Source organism: Rhizophagus irregularis, chromosome 23 (assembly GCF_026210795.1).
Source record: "Rhizophagus irregularis chromosome 23, complete sequence".
NCBI lineage: Eukaryota > Fungi > Glomeromycota > Glomeromycetes > Glomerales > Glomeraceae > Rhizophagus > Rhizophagus irregularis.
This window is the reverse complement of record NC_089451.1, coordinates 281,372-300,034: the sequence shown is the minus strand read 5'-3', so window position 1 is coordinate 300,034 and position 18,663 is coordinate 281,372. Positions and strand designations below refer to the sequence as shown.

The 18,663-nt window shown below is 27.6% G+C and overlaps 5 protein-coding genes across 6 annotated transcripts; 3 read left to right on the top strand and 2 right to left on the bottom strand.

Moving 5' to 3' along the window:
* Positions 1-4,993: 4,993 nt before the first annotated feature.
* OCT59_015033 (uncharacterized protein) lies at positions 4,994-7,918 on the bottom strand (the record flags this gene model as incomplete). The annotated part of the gene is made up of 8 exons (XM_025322503.2): positions 4,994-5,208; positions 5,285-5,320; positions 5,401-5,629; positions 5,695-5,768; positions 5,869-6,109; positions 6,177-6,401; positions 6,468-6,634; positions 6,724-7,918. 8 exons carry the CDS (start codon positions 7,916-7,918, stop codon positions 4,994-4,996), a joined length of 2,382 nt encoding a protein of 793 aa, XP_025166107.2.
* A 117-nt stretch (positions 7,919-8,035) lies between these two features.
* Positions 8,036-10,115, top strand: OCT59_015032 (translation elongation factor Tu). Its single transcript, XM_066139721.1, has 6 exons — positions 8,036-8,140; positions 8,235-8,275; positions 8,540-8,615; positions 8,707-9,017; positions 9,096-9,456; positions 9,519-10,115. The coding sequence occupies exons 1-6, from the start codon at positions 8,041-8,043 to the stop codon at positions 10,067-10,069; spliced, it is 1,440 nt and encodes a 479-aa protein (XP_066002570.1). The 5' UTR covers positions 8,036-8,040; the 3' UTR covers positions 10,070-10,115.
* A 698-nt stretch (positions 10,116-10,813) lies between these two features.
* Positions 10,814-12,330, top strand: OCT59_015031 (uncharacterized protein). Of its 2 annotated transcripts, XM_025322502.2 has the most exons (6): positions 10,824-10,906; positions 10,971-11,212; positions 11,277-11,533; positions 11,598-11,742; positions 11,810-12,014; positions 12,092-12,330. In XM_025322502.2, exons 1-6 carry the CDS (start codon positions 10,845-10,847, stop codon positions 12,114-12,116), a joined length of 936 nt encoding a protein of 311 aa, XP_025166105.1. In that variant the 5' UTR covers positions 10,824-10,844; the 3' UTR covers positions 12,117-12,330. The 2 variants fall into 2 exon arrangements, with proteins under 2 accessions (XP_066002569.1, XP_025166105.1); XM_066139720.1 differs by having other exon boundaries at positions 10,814-10,906; positions 11,598-12,014.
* A 125-nt stretch (positions 12,331-12,455) lies between these two features.
* OCT59_015030 (uncharacterized protein) lies at positions 12,456-17,618 on the top strand (the record flags this gene model as incomplete). Its single annotated transcript, XM_066139719.1, has 19 exons — positions 12,456-12,515; positions 12,588-12,635; positions 12,707-12,779; positions 13,038-13,189; positions 13,260-13,370; positions 13,448-13,621; positions 13,698-13,949; positions 14,019-14,197; positions 14,264-14,377; positions 14,451-14,550; positions 14,628-15,101; positions 15,176-15,489; positions 15,564-15,690; positions 15,764-15,883; positions 15,938-16,081; positions 16,146-16,256; positions 16,332-16,574; positions 16,647-16,714; positions 16,787-17,618. The coding sequence occupies 19 exons, from the start codon at positions 12,456-12,458 to the stop codon at positions 17,430-17,432; spliced, it is 3,510 nt and encodes a 1,169-aa protein (XP_066002568.1). The 3' UTR covers positions 17,433-17,618.
* On the bottom strand, positions 17,483-18,569 carry OCT59_015029 (uncharacterized protein). The gene is made up of 2 exons (XM_025312015.2): positions 18,250-18,569; positions 17,483-18,158 (listed from the first exon to the last, which is right to left on the bottom strand). Exons 1-2 carry the CDS (start codon positions 18,487-18,489, stop codon positions 17,727-17,729), a joined length of 672 nt encoding a protein of 223 aa, XP_025166103.1. The 5' UTR covers positions 18,490-18,569; the 3' UTR covers positions 17,483-17,726.
* Between the last annotated feature and the right edge of the window lie 94 nt (positions 18,570-18,663).

The following is an 18,663-nucleotide window of genomic DNA, read 5'->3' as shown; positions in this document are numbered from 1 at the left end:
AAAAATTCATTATTTATTATTTATTACAAAAATGGGTTCATAGTAATTTTATTTAATATATCATTAAACCTATTGGTTGATCGGCATATAAGATCTATAAAGTTTTATATCGCTTATACAGTAAGTGAAAATTAATTATTTTTTTTTGTAGAATTACGAGATAACAAAAGTTTTTAATATATTCATTAAAAAAAATTAGTTTTATTTATTAACTATTATATATTATATCTCACACACACTACATAATACTGGTCGAAGTGGTATGGTTTTCACTAAACCTTGGTGTACGTGATTGAAACTTGTCCAATTTGCATAATATTTCCATATCATTTTCACAAAAACTGGAAACTTCATTAAAATCTGACGTATACCTTGGAAATTGAACAAGTTTCCACCAAATTTAATAGTATAAACTTCGTGTAAACCATATCTCTTTGACCTGCGTAATATAATAAAGTAATATACTAATTTTGTAATGATGCTAATAAGTTTCTCAAAATTTTTTAATGTTTTAGTTTGCAAGTTCTGAAGTTGCTTATTTAATGATGGAACTAAGTTAAATTTATTTTTAAAAATACAAAATTTTTATTATTTTTAAGATACAAAAATTAAAATAAAAAATCCGACATTTTTCATATGGACCGATCTACGTTATTAATAAAATTTAAAAACAGAAAAATACTATTCACCAAAAAATTTCGGTAATGTGACCTAACAAATTTTATTAGAATTTTTATCTTAGTAAAAATTTCGCAAAAAAATATCGTATAATAATAAGTTGTAATTTTAGAAATCCTGCAGTAATTTAATAATTGTAATAAAAAGATAATTTATAATGTGTTACATAGAAAAGTCTTCTTCAAAACTTAAAGAATAATATACATTTCAAAGCAAAAATACTAAAATATTAAGCGAAAAAAAAGAAATAAGTATAAAAAAATTTAAAAAATTTTGTGTCAGAAATAAAATAAGTAATTTTTTTTTATCTAAGGACAATTTATTACAATTAATTACGGTACTAACTATTAATAAAATATTTATTAGTATGATGATAACGGATAACAAGACATTGGTAAAAAAAAAATAATTACTTAATTAACTTCAGTGTTAAAGTTAATGCATACTAAATCATTTAAAATAGGTGAATTCCAGTTAATAGAATTTTTATATCTGGCATTTTTATAAATCGCACATAATGTCACTATAGCATTTATTATGTATAGAATCATTATTGTTATAGCGAATATAATGCATACGATCATCGTATTATTATCCATTTTAAGTATAAATTATGATAATGAAATTAATGATAATACAAAATTACAATGGAAGAAAATAAAATAATTAGTTATCGATATTTATATTTATTTTTAAAAAATATTTAAAAAATATTTGATTTTTTGGAGATTTTTTTAAAAATTTCATGCGTAATTCATTTTACAAAAATGACAATAATAGTTAATAAATAAAAAATAATTTTTATTTTATTTTGACAAATGAATTTTTAAAAACTTAGACTTTGAATTCATCTTTTATGAGATATATTTCGTATTGCTACAAAAAAAAACTTTCAAGTTTCAACTACTTTACCTATTTTACCGGTTAATACTTTATTTTTTAAAAATTTTTTACTTTTTGGGTATATCTGGTGTACAGTATATATCCTCGCTTTTCCATGTACTCTACTTCTTCCAGTTTTATTAAATTCTTTTGACTTGACAGAAATATTATTATATATAACCAATGATTATATTTATAATAGTTCAGGCCTAGACTTAAACTTAATTTTTTTTTGTAGTAATAATAGAGATAACAAATTCTTTAATATATTTATTTGTCAAAATCAAAAAAATTTAATTTTATTTATTGACTACTATATTTCACACACACACGATATAATAAAGTAATAGTACCTTTTGTAATGCTAATAAGGTTCTCAAAATTTTTAATGTTTAGTTTGCAAGTTCTGAAGTTGCTTATTTAATGATGGAGCTAAATTAAATTTATTTTTAAAACAAAATTTAATTTATTTTAAAATGCAAAATTAAATTTATTTTTAAAATACAAAATTAATAAAACCGTATAGTTTTTTGGCCTAAATTTTAATTAAAAAGGTTTAAATTAAAATTATAATGTGGCTAAAGTTAGTTTTTAGTCGGTAGATTTAGTTAGTTTATTTTCGTTTATTGTAAAATTTTTGATATGTATTATGTTATTTTTGTGTGTTTTATTTTTGTGAAAAGTTATGGGTTAGTTACTTTATTAGCGGATGTATAGCGTCTAAATTGTGATAGGTTGTTTTATATAATTATCACAATATTAATAAAGATTAATTATTAAAAAAAAAAAAAACGTATCGTTTAGATTACGTTTAGACTTTAGATTACTTCTATATAATTGTGTACACATGATAACGATTTTATTATTATTATTATTATTTTATTATTATTTAATAATATAAAAAAAAAATTTTTTTTTTATACATACGATACGAAGGAATAAAATTTTTTTAATTATAGAGGTAGATCTAAACGATACGGTTACACACAAATTTTTTTAATTATATAGAGGTAATCTAAACGATACGATCACGCGCAAATTTTTTTTAATTATATAGATATTAATTACAAAAAAATGAAAAAAATCAAAATCATTATGTTTAATTATACTCTTCTTTTTAATCGATCGGCATAAGATCACGTTTTTTAATTTTGGCACGGTTAGGGTATAGGTAAAGTTTATATCGTTTATACGCGAAAATCAATTATTTTTTTATTGTAGCAATACGAGATAACAAATTCTTTAATATATTTATTTGTCAAAATCAAAAAATTTCATTTTATTTATTGACTACTATATTTCACACACACACTACACAATGTAATAAATACCTTTTGTAATGCTAATAAGGTTCTCAAAATTTTTAATGTTTTAGTATGCAAGTTCTGAAGTTGCTTATTTAATGATAGAGCTAAATTAAATTTATTATTAAAACAAAATTTATTTTACTTTAAAATGAAAATTAAATTTATTTTTAAAATACAAAAATTAATAAAACCGTATCGTTTAGATTACGTTTAGACTTTAGATTACCTCCATATAATTAAAAAAATTTGTGTACACACGATAACGATTTTATTATTCTTATTATTTTTATTTTTATTATTATTATTTAAAAAAATTTTTTTTTATACAATCCGCCCGTGAAATACAACAAAACTTTTTTAATTATATAGAGTAATCTAAACGATACGGTTACACACAAAATTTTTTAATTATATAGTGATAATCTAAACGATACACAAATTTTTTTTTTAATTATACAGATATTAGTAAATTCTGGTAAACAATCATTATATTTAATCATTTATTTTTATTTTTTATTTATTTTACTTTAAGAAGAACGGTTATTCTAGTCATTATATTTAATCATAGTATAATAAAAAAAATTACGCCATAAAATTACGATTTTTAATTTTGGCATGACGGGTAAAAATAGGTGAAGTGATTGAAAGTTTATATCGATTATACGTGAAAGTTAATTTTTTTAATTTTATTTATTGACTATATCTCTCACACACTACACAATATAATAAAGTAATATACTGTAGTACCTTTTGTAATGCTAATAAGGTTCTCAAAATTTTAATGTTTTTAGTTTGCATAAAATATAAAATTTAATTTATTTTTTTAAAAATACAAATTTAAATCTGACATTATTAAAATTTAAAAACAGAACGACCAAAAAATTTCGGTAACGTGACTTACAAATTTTATTAGCATTTTTATCAGAAAAATTTTCACAAAAAAATACTTGTATAATAATAATAAGTTGTAATTTTAGAAATTTAACAGTAATTTAATAATTGTAATAAAAAGATAATTTTATAATGTGTTACATAGAAAAGTCTTCTTCAAAACTTAAAGAATAATATACATTTCAAAGCAAAAATACTAAAATATTAAGCGAAAAAAAAGAAATAAGTATAAAAAAATTTAAAAAATTTTGTGTCAGAAATAAAATAAGTAATTTTTTTTTTATCTAAGGACAATTTATTACAAAAAAGAGCTTTAATTACGGTACTAACTATTAATAAAATATTTATTAGTATGATGATAACGGATAACAAGACATTGGTAAAAAAAAAAATAATTACTTAATTAACTTCAGTGTTAAAGTTAATGCATACTAAATCATTTAAAATAGGTGAATTCCAGTTAATAGAATTTTTATATCTGGCATTTTTATAAATCGCACATAATGCCACTATAGCATTTATTATGTATAGAATCATTATTGTTATAGCGAATATAATGCATACGATCATCGTATTATTATCCATTTTAAGTATAATCAATATAATTATGATAATGAAATTAATGATAATACAAAATTACAATGGAAGAAAATAAAATAATTAGTTATCGATATTTATATTTATTTTTAAAAAATATTTAAAAAATATTTGATTATTTGGAGATTTTTTTAAAAATTTCATGCGTAATTCATTTTACAAAAATGACAAAAATGGGTTCATACTACAGAAATTTTATTTTTCAAAAAAAATAATAGTTAATAAATAAAAAATAATTTTTTTTTTTATTTGACAAATGAATTTTTAAAAACTTAGACTTTGAATTCATCTTTTATGAGATATATTTCGTATTGCTACAAAAAAAAACTTTCAAGTTTCAACTGCTTTACCTATTTTACCGTTTAATACTTTATTTTTTAAAAATTTTTTACTTTTGGGTATATCTGGTGTACAGTATATATCCTCGCTTTTCCATGTACCCTACTTCTTCCAGTTTTATTAAATTCTTTTGACGTGACAATATTTAACTAATGATTTGATATTTATAATAGTTCAGACCTAGACTAAACTTAGTTCGAAATTCAGTTTTGAATTGGCAAATATTCTAAGTATAAACCAATAATTTATTCTGTCCAAAATTTAACTTATATTATACCTATTATTAAAATTAACTAGTATTACATGTCTTCATTTTCTTCAATTATCTCTTCAACTTTTCTTTCCTTGACCTGTTTATAGAATAATTCTACTAGTTTTTCGCTAGTGGTTGCATCTATAATATTCTTGTCCTCTCTAACTCTTATAAATCTAGGAGCTCTTAGAGAAAGTCCTTTGTTTTGATCCACTTTGCCAATAGCAGCTTTATAAACTGGTGATATTGTAATATCCGCGCCTTATAAATTTAACAGTAAAGATTGCAAATAAATAATTAATTAATTGAAGAATATATATTTAAAACATGTTCTTACCTTTAATTTCCCAAACTTCACTTGGTTCGAACCAAGCTAAAATTTATCAAGGAAATTTTTTTTTTTTCAGTAAATAGTTTCGAATTTCCAAAATAAACGGTAATGTTTTTACATACCATCTGGTCTAAGGCTATCATCAACATCAAAATACCATTTTTTATATTGTGATATATTGCCACTTTCCAGAGAATATCTTGATTTTAATTCCTTATAGAATTCATCACTAAATCCTGACATACATTTACAAACACTTTCAAATGTCTCTGTATTAGGATTATAAATCGCTAATAAAATTGGACTCCACCATCCGGCTTTTCTGCCATTTCCGTACCATGCAGCAATTGGCTTTTAAAAGACAAGTTAGATTTCACATTGTTTCAACTAACAATGTCAAAAATGTGTTTATTTACCACAACATCCAAGCTGTCTCCAATACCATCAATATAATCCTTTTTTACTTTTAACCAGCTTTTGATTCTTTTATCTAATTTATTAAATAATTGAAAAAAGAAATTAATAGTTTGACCCTCTATATATACAACCGATTTAAATAATACTAAACATATGTAAAATATCATACAGACCAGGTTCATAGCTAGCCAATAAATTCATTCGTGTTTTGTTTTCTAAATTTTTTGGTGAATCGTCTAAAACTTTAATCATTATACCTTCACATCCAAATTCTATCGATTCTTTGAAAAATAAATGAATTTCTTCTGGATCCGATGATTCAATATGATTAACGTATGTAAATCTATTTTTGATTTCGGTAAATTTAGTCCTCAAAAGTTCACGTCTCTCTCTTAATGACCTTTTCAAAAGCGACTTTAAAAAATGAATTAGGTTAAATAAGAATATTAAATAAAACAACTTATCCCTTAAAAATACTAACCTCGCCATTTAAATACATCAAATCAAAAGCAAAAATACAAATAGGTATGGTGATTGATGATAACTTAACATTTTTCCTTGATCGATTAGTTAGCGTTTGAAAATTTTGTATTATTCCCTCGGAATCAATAGCTACAATTTCACAATCCATAATAAAGGAATTGACATTATTCAAACAAATTTGAGGAATTAACTCGACCACATCAGGGAATCTCTCAGTCATATTCTGTTAAAAAAAATTTTTTTTTAAAAGCTATTTAAACTCTGTAATAAACAGGATTAAAAAAATTACCTCTAAATTACGACTAAATATAGTAACTTTTTCGTTAGCATCCATGTGAATTTGTGCACGTTGCCCATCATACTTATACTCACAATTGAATAATCTTCCTTCAAAATTTTCAAAAACTTGTCCTAAATCTCGTATAATTTCACCTAACATCGGTCTCAAAGGCACACCTTTAAAATAAAAATAAGTCAGTTTAAAAAATTTTATATCTTAAATTTTTTTATATTTTTTATATAAAATTTCTCGTGAAGATAATTACCGACTCTTAAATGACAGAAATCCAGTAACTTTTCTATTGGATGTTCCAATAGACATTCAACAATGCCATTATAATTAGGAAATTGTGCGTAACATTCTTTCACTAATTTTTCAGCTGCTTTTAATTTAGCATTCAAGGAATCTCTTGATTCTTTATTAACTTCAACAAACAGACGATTTTTATCATCTAAAGGCTCACTTACTATCATATTTGTTGGCCTTGTAAGACAAAATGCATGTGCGAGGGCGATTAAACAAGTAGTTTTCACAGCCCCGATCCTAAGATTTTGTACTAATGTTCTTGTAAGATACCTAATTTCTTCCCCCTTACAAGAAATTAGTAATTTTTTTACTAAATCAGTCTTTTGATCTACTACGCCAGATCCTTTTAATTTTGAAATGGAATAGAGAGTGTTATACACTTTACCAATAGTCAATGGTTTAGGTTCCATTAAAGTTCGAACAGAAACTTTTGCCGTATAAGCTACATCCCCCCAATCTCCATATTTATCGTAGTACTGTTTCAATGCCTTTGAAGATGCTCCAGACACAGATGTTATAGCTTTTGATAAAACTTGTGAACCAATCCCAAGTTCTATTCCTTCATATGAGGGTGCTATGGCATTCGAAGAAAGCCAAACAGTAGGTAGAACACTTTCAGGATCATGATAAATAATAGTACGTAACGCATTTGTCAAGATTTCTATAATCTTAAGTCGGCTTGTCGTTTTCTCAATAGCAACAAAAGTATCAACTAGGAAACGATAAGGAGCTTTTGATCCATTCCAATTAATTTTAGAAGGATCAAAATCCAAAACATTCATATCAACTGACATCTCGGACGAACTTGAGGATGCTATAGTATTACTATTTTTAAGTTGCCCAGTGAACTCTGACCCACTTTTTGTTGAATTCCGCGAAGTATCTAAAATTATCGATGCATCGGTTGTAGAACTTGACTCTTTAACATTAGAAATATCTACAATTGACTTTAGAGACAAATTGTCCTCCGATACAGCATTCGTCAAACCGTTGGCGTGATGTTGTTTGATATAAATAGGATTATTAACTGTTTTTTGAGAGTCATTTGTAGCTTTATTCTGTTTACTGAAGTAAAACTCTAAATTTCGTTGCTTTTTGTCCTCCTTAACCTTTTTCTTGGCTGATTCAGTCTTTCTAGTAGTAGTTCTTTTCATTCTTGTTTAATTGTAAATGAAAGGATCAATTTTGATCACAGAAGTATCACAGATCTCCGATCAAAGATCGGCTTAATCAGATCAACTAAATCGGAAAAAAAAATTTTTTTTTTTTCACAGACATGTATTCGCTCAGAACAACTAGTGCCAGGTTGCAACCTTGCGTGCGTTCTGTGATTGCTCAGACATCAAAAAAGTGTTTGAACAGTTCATTACGTCGTTGTAAGTTGAAATATATAAATTTCAATTTTAGTTTTATAACGAGAAAAAACATAATCGAATTTTTATTTTATTCAAACTATGACGGTTCTTTAAGCTTTATTCTGCTCTGGTTACGTCTTTAATAATACTCAATTGGTTAGTAGCAGGCTCTTAATATCTAACCTCTTTGAACATAGAATAGGTAGTGTTGTAGCTGCGGATCATTGGTATAAACCAAATAATAAAAGTGATATGACAATCGAATACTTTCAATTTAAATTGATTGCCATTTCTTAGCATCATTAAACGTGCTTTAGACCAATTACCAATTGATCCGCGCTTTCAGCGATATTTGTTGTAAAAAAATTTTTTTTCATTGTAATGATCCAGCTTGAATTACGAATACAAATTCTTTCCTAGGCCGTCTATAAACTCATAAAAAATTCGTCACAAAAAAATGGTGCGTCGTGGATACGATTTAACCTACAAAGTTGTGGTAATATCAATATATATTTATTCTTATGCATAATTGTTCTATTTAAATATAATTCCTATAAAATCTATATTATGTATTTAAAATAATTTAGTTAACAGATTTTACGCAACCGAATCGTCTAAATTTCAACGTGGAAAGCCGCACGTAAATATTGGTACGATTGGACATGTAGATCACGGGAAAACCACTTTGACAGCTGCAATCACCAAATGTTTAGCAAGGAAAGGTCAAGCAAAATTCAAAGATTACGGTGAAATTGATAAAGCTCCCGAAGAGAAAGCGAGGGGTATCACCATCGCTACGGCACACGTAGAATACGAAACTGATGATAGACATTATGCACATGTCGATTGTCCTGGCCACGCCGATTATATTAAAAATATGATTACTGGAGCAGCTCAGGTAAGTTAAAACGAGCTTATTATATGATGCAAAAAATTTCTCATTTGTTTCTTATTTAAATTTATACTCCATATAAAGATGGATGGAGCTATTATTGTTGTATCGGCTACAGATGGTCAAATGCCTCAGACTCGTGAACATTTACTTCTTGCTCGACAAGTTGGTGTATCAAATCTCGTAGTTTTTATTAACAAAGTCGATGCGGTAGATGATCCAGAAATGTTAGAATTAGTCGAAATGGAAATGCGAGAGTTGCTAACACAATATGGATTTGACGGAGAAAATGCGCAAATTATTCAAGGGTCTGCTCTTGCAGCTCTTGAGGGAAGAGACCCAGAAATTGGAGAAAAAGCTATAGAAAAGTTAATGGAGGCGGTAGATAAGCACATTCCTACCCCTACTAGAGATTTGGATAGACCTTTCTTAATGTCTATCGAAGGTAAAGCAGATTGTAATTAACTAATTTAATAAATTGATTAAATTTTCTTATCTCGTTTTTAGACGTGTTTTCAATTTCTGGACGTGGTACAGTAGCAACGGGTCGAGTGGAAAGAGGAACCATCACTAAAGGAGCAGAAATAGAAATTGTTGGTATGGGACCTCCCACAAAGACTACACTTACGGGTATTGAGATGTTTCATAAAGAACTTGATAAAGGAATGGCGGGAGATAATATGGGAGCATTATTACGTGGTATTAAACGAGAACAACTTCGAAGGGGACAAGTAATTGCAGCACCCGGTACAGTGAAATCACATAAGAAATTTTTAGCACAATTGTATATTTTAACAAAAGAGGAAGGAGGAAGGCATACACCTTTTATACAAAATTATAGACCACAAATGTATTTTCGTACGTCCGATGTTACAGTAAATTTAACATATCCCAAAGGGACGGAAAATCCCGAAGAAAAAATGGTCATGCCGGGCGATAACGTTGAATTGGAATGTGATCTTGTACATGATATTGCTGTTGAGCCCGGGATGAGATTTACGGTTCGTGAAGGTGGAAAAACTGTTGGAACTGGCGTTGTCACCAAGATTATTGAATAATTATTTCAATAGTTATTTTTCCGAAAACTAAATAAATTCGGGTTAAAAATCATATTTAATCTATCGACATTATTTCTTTGAGTTGCTTAAAAAATATTCTTATACAGTACTTAAAAAAATGACACTTATTAGCAAATTTTTGCACATTTCAATATTTCAATGATGACATTGAAAAGTTTTGCAAATAATTTAAACAATTTCAGTAGCTTATGTAACAACGATTTGTGATTTCCAGTTGTCTCATCTTCTCATCTTTGACTGTTAAGAATTTCAATGATTTTCGACCTTTGGCAGCTATGATCCATAGAATTTCTAACATAATCCAAATTATTTAAATTCACAGACAATGCAAGTGAATGATGCATTCATTGACGTCAGTATTGTGTGCCGGCTCTTTCTGCACCGTCGCATGATTCAAAATTAATTATTACCAAAGATCATATTAAATATCAAAAAAGAAATCGCAATATGATGATTAGTATACTTGAAGGTAATTTTAATTTATTTTTTCATGTATCTCGAGATTCTGCTAATTCTTGCTATGGAAATTCGTAATAAATTCAAAAATTTTTATATCAAAAAATGAGTATTTGAGTGAGAGAAATAAATTATTTAAAATATAGTAAAATAATTAGAATTAGGTAAATTACACTAACTGAAACCGTAATCATGGCCTGTGTTACCTGTGTTACGTTACTGCTCCTATCATATTTATGATCTATACGCAAAGATCGATGCCTGACAAAAAGATCCTACCTTTAAAAATATTTTCGAAATGATTTTGTTAGATTATCATAATGTTGTAATAGAAGAGACGCTGAACCAGCCGATTGTGAAGTGAGTCAGTCATAAAGGTCATAATTTATTAAAAGTTTTAAACTAAAATTGCTTTATATTTTAGTCTAGAACCTACAGTTTTGGATATGACTGTAGTCGATTTTGATGGAGTAGCTTACCATCTTTCAACTCCAGAATCTAAATCTGTAATTAAATTTTCGTTAATTATGCAATGTTACAAAGAGCTTGTTCAATGGGGTGCTCAGGATATGTTACAGAGAGAATATGGCCCATACTGTGTCCCTAAAGAAGATGGATATGATGTTACTTTAGAATTTGACTTGCAAAAACTACCTGAAGATAAAAGTTAGTAATTCAATGATTCATACTTCTTTATGTTAAATATTAAATTATATATTAATTCAAACAGGTCAAAGAGAAGAACTAGTAAAGAAATTAGCTTTAATTAAACGTAATCTAATGGCTCAACCATTTGAACGTGCATTTGAGCAACAAGCTCAATTTGAAGATGAAAAACAACCCAACCCAACACCTGATCTCATGCAAATTCATTATAGAGATCAGGAAGCTATTTATATTCAAGCCCAATTGGATAGAGTCACTGTAATCTTTACTACATTATTTAAGGAAGAGACTGATAGAATATTTGGCAGGGTGTTCTTACAGGTATGAAAATCTGGTTGGATTGCAAAAATAATATACACTTTAACAAAAACTATATACTATTTAGGAATTTGTTGATGCTCGTCGTCGTCCTGCCATTCAAAATGCTCCACAAGTGTTATACTCAAGCAAAGAGCCTCCATTAGAAATCAGACATTTACCAGAATTACAAAATACAAGTGAAAATGAGGATATTGGATATGTCACGTTTGGTATTACTTTGTTTATTTATTAATTACAAAAATAAATTAAATAATCTAAATTCACTTTCTTAACTAGTTTTGTTTCCTCGCCACTTTGCCAAGGGAGATGTAAGAGAGAAGACGATCTCTCAAATTCAATTATTCCGAGATTATCTTCACTATCATATTAAATGTTCAAAGGCCTATATGCACTCTAGAATGCGTGCTCGTGTGCAAGAATTTTTGAAAGTACTTAACAGAGCCAAACCGGAAGTACCAAATGTTGAGAAAAAAACAATAACGTTAGTACTTTATATTAAATGGTAATTGCATTCCTTTGTAATCAACGTATTAATTCTTTTTTTTTCCGAATTTCTAGAGGAAAAACCGTTATCCGATCTTAAATTTTTTTTTTAAAAAAAAATATCTTACAATAAAAATAATTAATTTAAATGTAAATATGTGTTCATTAAATATCTAATATTAAGCTTGATAATAGTAAAAAATAGTAAAAATATTATTTGCTTTAATTCAGCTTTCTGACTGGTATTTAGTTAACTATAAAAATATCAAATGAATAATAAATAATTAATTAAAATCATGTGATAAGATGTCAACCAATAAAAATCAAATGACTGAAATGATCAAATGATTAGGCAAATGTTGTCATATTTAGGTTAAGTCTGATATAAAAATTAGTTTGTTTGTCTTTTCCCATCCGAAGTTTCTTTTTCGCTATTAAAATGAATTTTGTAAATCGCCATTTTGACGCGATACAAAAAGAACGTGGTTATATCATTTCCGTAAGTTTAAATTTGTTCATTTATTTTTATTCAGAGGTTATTCGTATTTATTTATTTTTGGATACCTTTTAGCATCAAATTGTTGATTTGACTATAAACTTCTCCGACGAATCATTAGAGGTATGTATATTTTACTTTTGATATTCTCTTATCCTCTTAGCTTAATGCTCATAATTTTTCTCCTCTATTAGGGATTCACCGAACTTTTACTGTATCCACTTACTGAAGATATCTGTATAATAAAATTACATTGCAGGCAATGTGGTAACTATTACATGGATAATATGTGATATTATACATTTTAACTATTTCAAATTTTCATATTATGCCAATAATTTAAAAAAGATAGTTAAAAAGAAAGAAAGAAAAAAGAGAATTAGCGAATATCTAGAAGTAAACAAATAGTGTTGTAACGTTATCATATTTAAATTAATAAAATATTTTATTTTTAACAACAATTATTACCATTGATTTATTTATTATTTGTATATTGAATAACATCTTCGTTTTATATTTAAAAAGCAATTAAACGTATAACGGTAAATGACTTTGACGCGCCTTTTGATATTCCTTTTATACATTATGAAACTGAGAAAAAGTCGAATATCGGACATGAAGGCGAACTTATGATTCCTGTACCTAAAGAAATAGTTGAGATTATGCAAACAGATGAAGTAATTGATTTTTTTTTATTGGGCATATCTATTTAATATCAATATAATTGAAACTATTCTTTGTTTATAGCAAGGATTAATAAAACCATTCAAGGTTCGAGTGGAATACAAGTTAAAACAACCTCAATCTGGTGTACATTTTGTACATCCTGATCCAAATCGTGAAGTAAATAAATCTATAGTAAGTTTACTTTTTATACTTATATAAGATCAGAATTCAATTTTTGCTTCTAGTTTACTAATATCAATTATGCGTAGCTTGATCCATATGTCTTTACTGTTAACCACCCGGTAGGCGGTGTAACAAGATATTGGCTTCCATGCCTAAATCGATTCAATGATAAATGCACATGGGAATTGATTTTTACTATTAAAGATGTTGAAGGTTATGATGAATTGAGTGTTGTTGCCAGTGGGAAATTAGTTAAAGTGGTAAATAATTATTCTAATTTGATAATTATATCGAATTTTTTTTTATTATTTAAGAGAAATAACATTTTGATAATAGGATCGCTCTCTTGATAACCCATACCAAAGGACATTTTATTATGAACAAGATGTTGCCGTTCCGGCGCAGTTTATTGGATTTGCTTGTGGACCTTTCACCAAAAGCAGAAATTTACTGTATCAAGGTGATGTTATATCACCTCAAGATAGGCCGGAGATTAAAGTTTTTATTACTGAACGGTTATCAGAATATCTTGAGCCAACAATGTTACCCAGCGAAAGTCCTAATATGAGCAAATACTGGGTATCTGATGTAAGTGATAGATTTTGCATATTCTATTTAATTGTAATTTTCATTAATATTATTATATTGTTACTTCAGATAATAAATTGGTTTATAGAAAAATTTCCTTTTTCTGTACCTAATAATAATTCGCATCATTCAAGTTCATCTTATCCAGCCATAAAAGATCTTTATTTTCCTTTTAAAGCACTAAACATAGCTTTTGTTGAAGGCTCATATCATGATATTTCGGTTACTGCCGGTCTCATTATTTGCAAGTATGTAATTATTGATATATTGTCTTTTTCCAATATCTTTATTAACATAATTTAATACATATACAGATCAAAATTGCTGCATAATTATCGTATAATTGAACAAAGATTTGAAACCATGCAGTTTATAGCGCATGCTATAGCTCAGCAATGGTTTGGTATTTTTCTTTCGCCTCACAAATGGTAAGCTACAATAAATTTTGAGAGATGTTATTTTTTTCAAATTAGTATATAACATTTCCTATTCATATTATAGGTGTGATTTATGGTTAGTCTTTGGTCTTTCGTATTATTGGGTTGAAATGTATTGCGAAACAATATTTTCTGAGGATAAAATAAGATTAGATCGTAAAAAGGTATTAGTAGAAATTCTTTGATAGTATCGTATAAATAATTAATGTTTTTGTTATTTTGTTTATGTGTATAATTATAGAGAATTGAATCAGTTGTTCAAAGAGATGTCAATCAATACGCAATATGTTCAGATAAATGGAATTTTCCTCTGACAGTAGGAAACTTTGACTTTATACGATCCAAAGCGTCCCTCGTTATTTGGATGTTAGATAAACGTTTATTATTACTTGGTTATTCCCGTAAAATGGCAGGCTTGATTTATCTTATCTTATCCGATGCAAAATCTTCGTTAGAGAAGAATAAACTTCAAGGTTTTCTCAATACACGAGATTTTTTGCTATTATGTAAATTTGTTATACGTCAGGAACTTCATAATGAAATTAATTCTTTTTCACGTCAATGGATCTATGGTTCTGGTTGTCCTATATTTAAAATTGCTTGTAAATTCTCTCGGAAAAACTTACTCGTTGAATTTGATATTGAGCAAAGGAATACAAATTCAGTTTTGTCAAACAATTCAACAAAATTCATTTTGAACCCAGCTTATTTCACGGTACGACTCGAAATTTTTTTTTTTTGTAAAATTAACTCGATTTTAACCTATTTTTATTTATCTTTTTACTATAGGGAAAATTGGAAGTATCAGTAAAGGAACCTGATGGCTATGAATATATTAATACATTAGATATCCATAAGGCGCAACAAATCGAGACAATCAATTATCACACAAAATATAAGCGTTCCAAGGTTATTATTAAACCTCGCATGGTGAGAAAAGAAGGCATTAATGACAATGAGGAAGTGGCTTATATGCGTGATATAATTGCCGAATATATGGAAGAGGACCTTCCCGAGTTTTTTGGTTTAGATCCAGAAAATAATGTTGAAAACGAATGGATGATTTACGAATGGGCCGACGATCCAGCGGCTCGTAATGCCAGGTAATTATTAGATAATACTACGTATGTTACCTTATTGTATATTCATTAATATTTATATATGTGCTTGATAACAGCGAACAATGGGAATATATTCGAATTGATCCAGAATTTAGTTGGCTTGCAAAATTTGAGTTCTCACTAGCTCCATACATGTGGGCAAATTTATTAGAAGAGTCAATTGACGTAATTGATCATTACAAGGTTTGTTCTGTTGTATCTAATTTCTTATTCAATTCATTTAAGTAATTTTTTTTTTAATAAAAAATTTTTTAAGGCTATTCAAGCTTTATCAAAGTATAATAGTAAAGCTGCCTCGACAACTCTTATGCGAACTGTCAATGATTTTAGATATTTTTACGATATACGTATAGAGGCATCAAAAGCATTGTCAAATGTAAGTTTCTGTATTTCAAGTTAATGGTAATTTTATCTAATATTTTTTTTTTAGTTTGGATTGGACGATGTAGAAGGAATTGGCACTCGCCAATTACTGAAACTCTATGAAAGCATTTACTGCGAAAAAAATGATGATGGTGAATACATTCCATTACCAAACAATTTTGATAGCTGGGAAAAATATTATTTACAAAAGGTAGAACCCCAGTTTAAAGTGTTTTGAAGTGATAATTTATGGTAAATCTATATTATCTTTTTAGGCAATGATAGTTTCCATTTCCCGTTTACGAGACTCGAATAATTTGGCTCCACTTGAGGTCAAGAAATTTTTGTACAAAAGACTGAAATGGAATGATAATTCAAAGAACTATGTATGTTAAGGTTGAATTTCACTATTTCATCTTTCGATTTAAAATTCTTAACTTACATTACTTTCTCTGACAAAGTATTCAGATGACTATTTGATTAATGTACTTATTCGAAGTTTAGCAAATTCTTTTGCAAATATTAATAATAATGATAAGAATAGTAAAAATAATAAGGACACATCTACATCTGGAGAAGTCTTTTATCTTTCACTTGAAGATCAAGAATATAAAAGTGAAACCATAAATATAATTGAGGAAATTCTGCGTAGAGATAGATCTCTAGGATCTTATAATGACATTATCCTTGAGGGCATTTTATGGGTATTTATAAGCAGTTTATTATTTTTATTGTTTACATAAATGTGATTCCTATTTCATCTTTTTTATTTATAGGCCAAATCGTTTTTAATGATGAATCAAGTAATCGATAAAAACAAGCATGATTTTGTTTATTATGCCAAGTAAGCATGAACATTTTTATAAATCGTTTAATTGATAATTTATTAATAATTTATGTGTATAAATACATAAAGAGTAGGGAATTATTATGGTGTCAGAAAAGTTTCTATAAAAGCTTTGTGGATCCTTGGCTATTGCAAAGATGATTTTGAAGTTGGAAGTTTATTATACAATCTCAGCATATCAGACCCTGACCTTGCCATTAGGAATTATATAAACACTTTATACGGTGCGGATCAGGGTCTGATTAGACTCGAATTTCCAAAGAAGGATATGTCAGGCTCTACAAGATTGAAGCTCAAATTTTCAAAGTCATCAAATCCTATGAAAAGTTTCTCTATACCTTTAGAGTATGAAGAGGAAATCAAAATTGAAGATTCGGAGGATTCATTATCCAATGATAATACGATTGAAGAAGGTCATCGTCATTCGAAAACAAAAACTCATAAACACAAAAAGTCACATTCTTCGAAGACCAAAAAAGAGAGTAAGGAGTCCAACATTGAACCCGAGGCTATTAAACAGCTAATCGCTACGATTGAGGAGAGCTTAATAGAAACGGAAGCAGCAGTCCCTTCAAAGAAACGGAAAAAGAAAAGCGAAAAGTCAATTGATACTCCTGTACATATTTCCTCAAGAAAACGAAGATCAGTTCCAGAGGTTGAGGAAATAATTGAGATCGAAAAAAAGCCGAAGAAGTCAAAAAGACCTAAGAAATAAGGTGTAAGTAATATGTTAGATCATAAAACAAAACCATCAACCTGAAATTTAGCTTAATACACCTGAGGAATCGAACACTGAACTAAGAATTGATTCCGTGTCATTTTATTAGTTGTATGTTAGTTATTTTTCTGTGTATATATGATAGTTGATAATATAATACAATAAATAATTTTTTTCCTTTATATTATTTAGAATAATTAAAGAATTTGTAGACCGTTTATAGTATGTAATTGAAAACAATGCGATAAAATAAATTATTTAATGTCACATATATTATTAACGATTAAATAATTAAGAATTTGTAGGTCGTTTTATATAAGGTTTAGTAGGATCTTCGGCTAAAACTTTCGGTGGTTTAAATTCGCCACCCAACTTTTTCTTCTTTTTAGCAGAACTATTTGAATTTTTTTTAGTCTGGAAATCTCTCCAATTATTAACCCTTTGTTCTCTAGTTTCTTCCCATAGTTTGTCTTCTTCAGCCTTTCTTTTTCTTTCTTTTTCAATTTGTTCAGCTTTTTGAGCAGCTAACCCTTGAGCCTCTAATTCACGTTTTAATGATTTACGTCTACGTAATTCTTGTTCTATTAAAATTTCTTTAGTTTTCTGTTTAATTTGTAAGGGGTCTGGCTTTATCTTTTGTTCATTAGTCAAAGTTATTTTTGCTTCTTCAATAATTGCTAATAATAATTGACGTGATTTTTCATTTGATAATTCTGTCTCCGCCTAGAAAAAAAAATCAAAATAAATATATATAAATGATATTAAATGATAATGACGCGATGATTCTTTTTTTTTTAAAAAAAAAATACCATACCTTTTTCAATAAAGAAAAGGCTTCTTGTGCTCTAGGATGTTTTGTTTTATCAGGGTGAATAAGCAAAGATTTTTTTCTATAAGAGTTTTTAATATCTTTATCTGTGCAATCAGGAGGAAGATCTAAAATGTCAAAAGGATTTAACCTAAACGCGGAGAGAATACGTTCAACTTCTTGATCTTTTTGTAATTGTGTTGCTTCTGTTGCAAGGTATTTATCAATGTCGAGATCATCGGACATTTTTATATTTCTGAAAAAGAAGTAAAGTAAAAAATATAAATTGATCAGTAAGTTTTTTTTAAAAAAAATAAAAAGATGTTAAAGATATAATTTTTAAAATTATGCACAATATGTACAATGAGGTACCGTATTTAGTGGTAGACTGGTACTATGTCCTGATTGAATGATAACTAT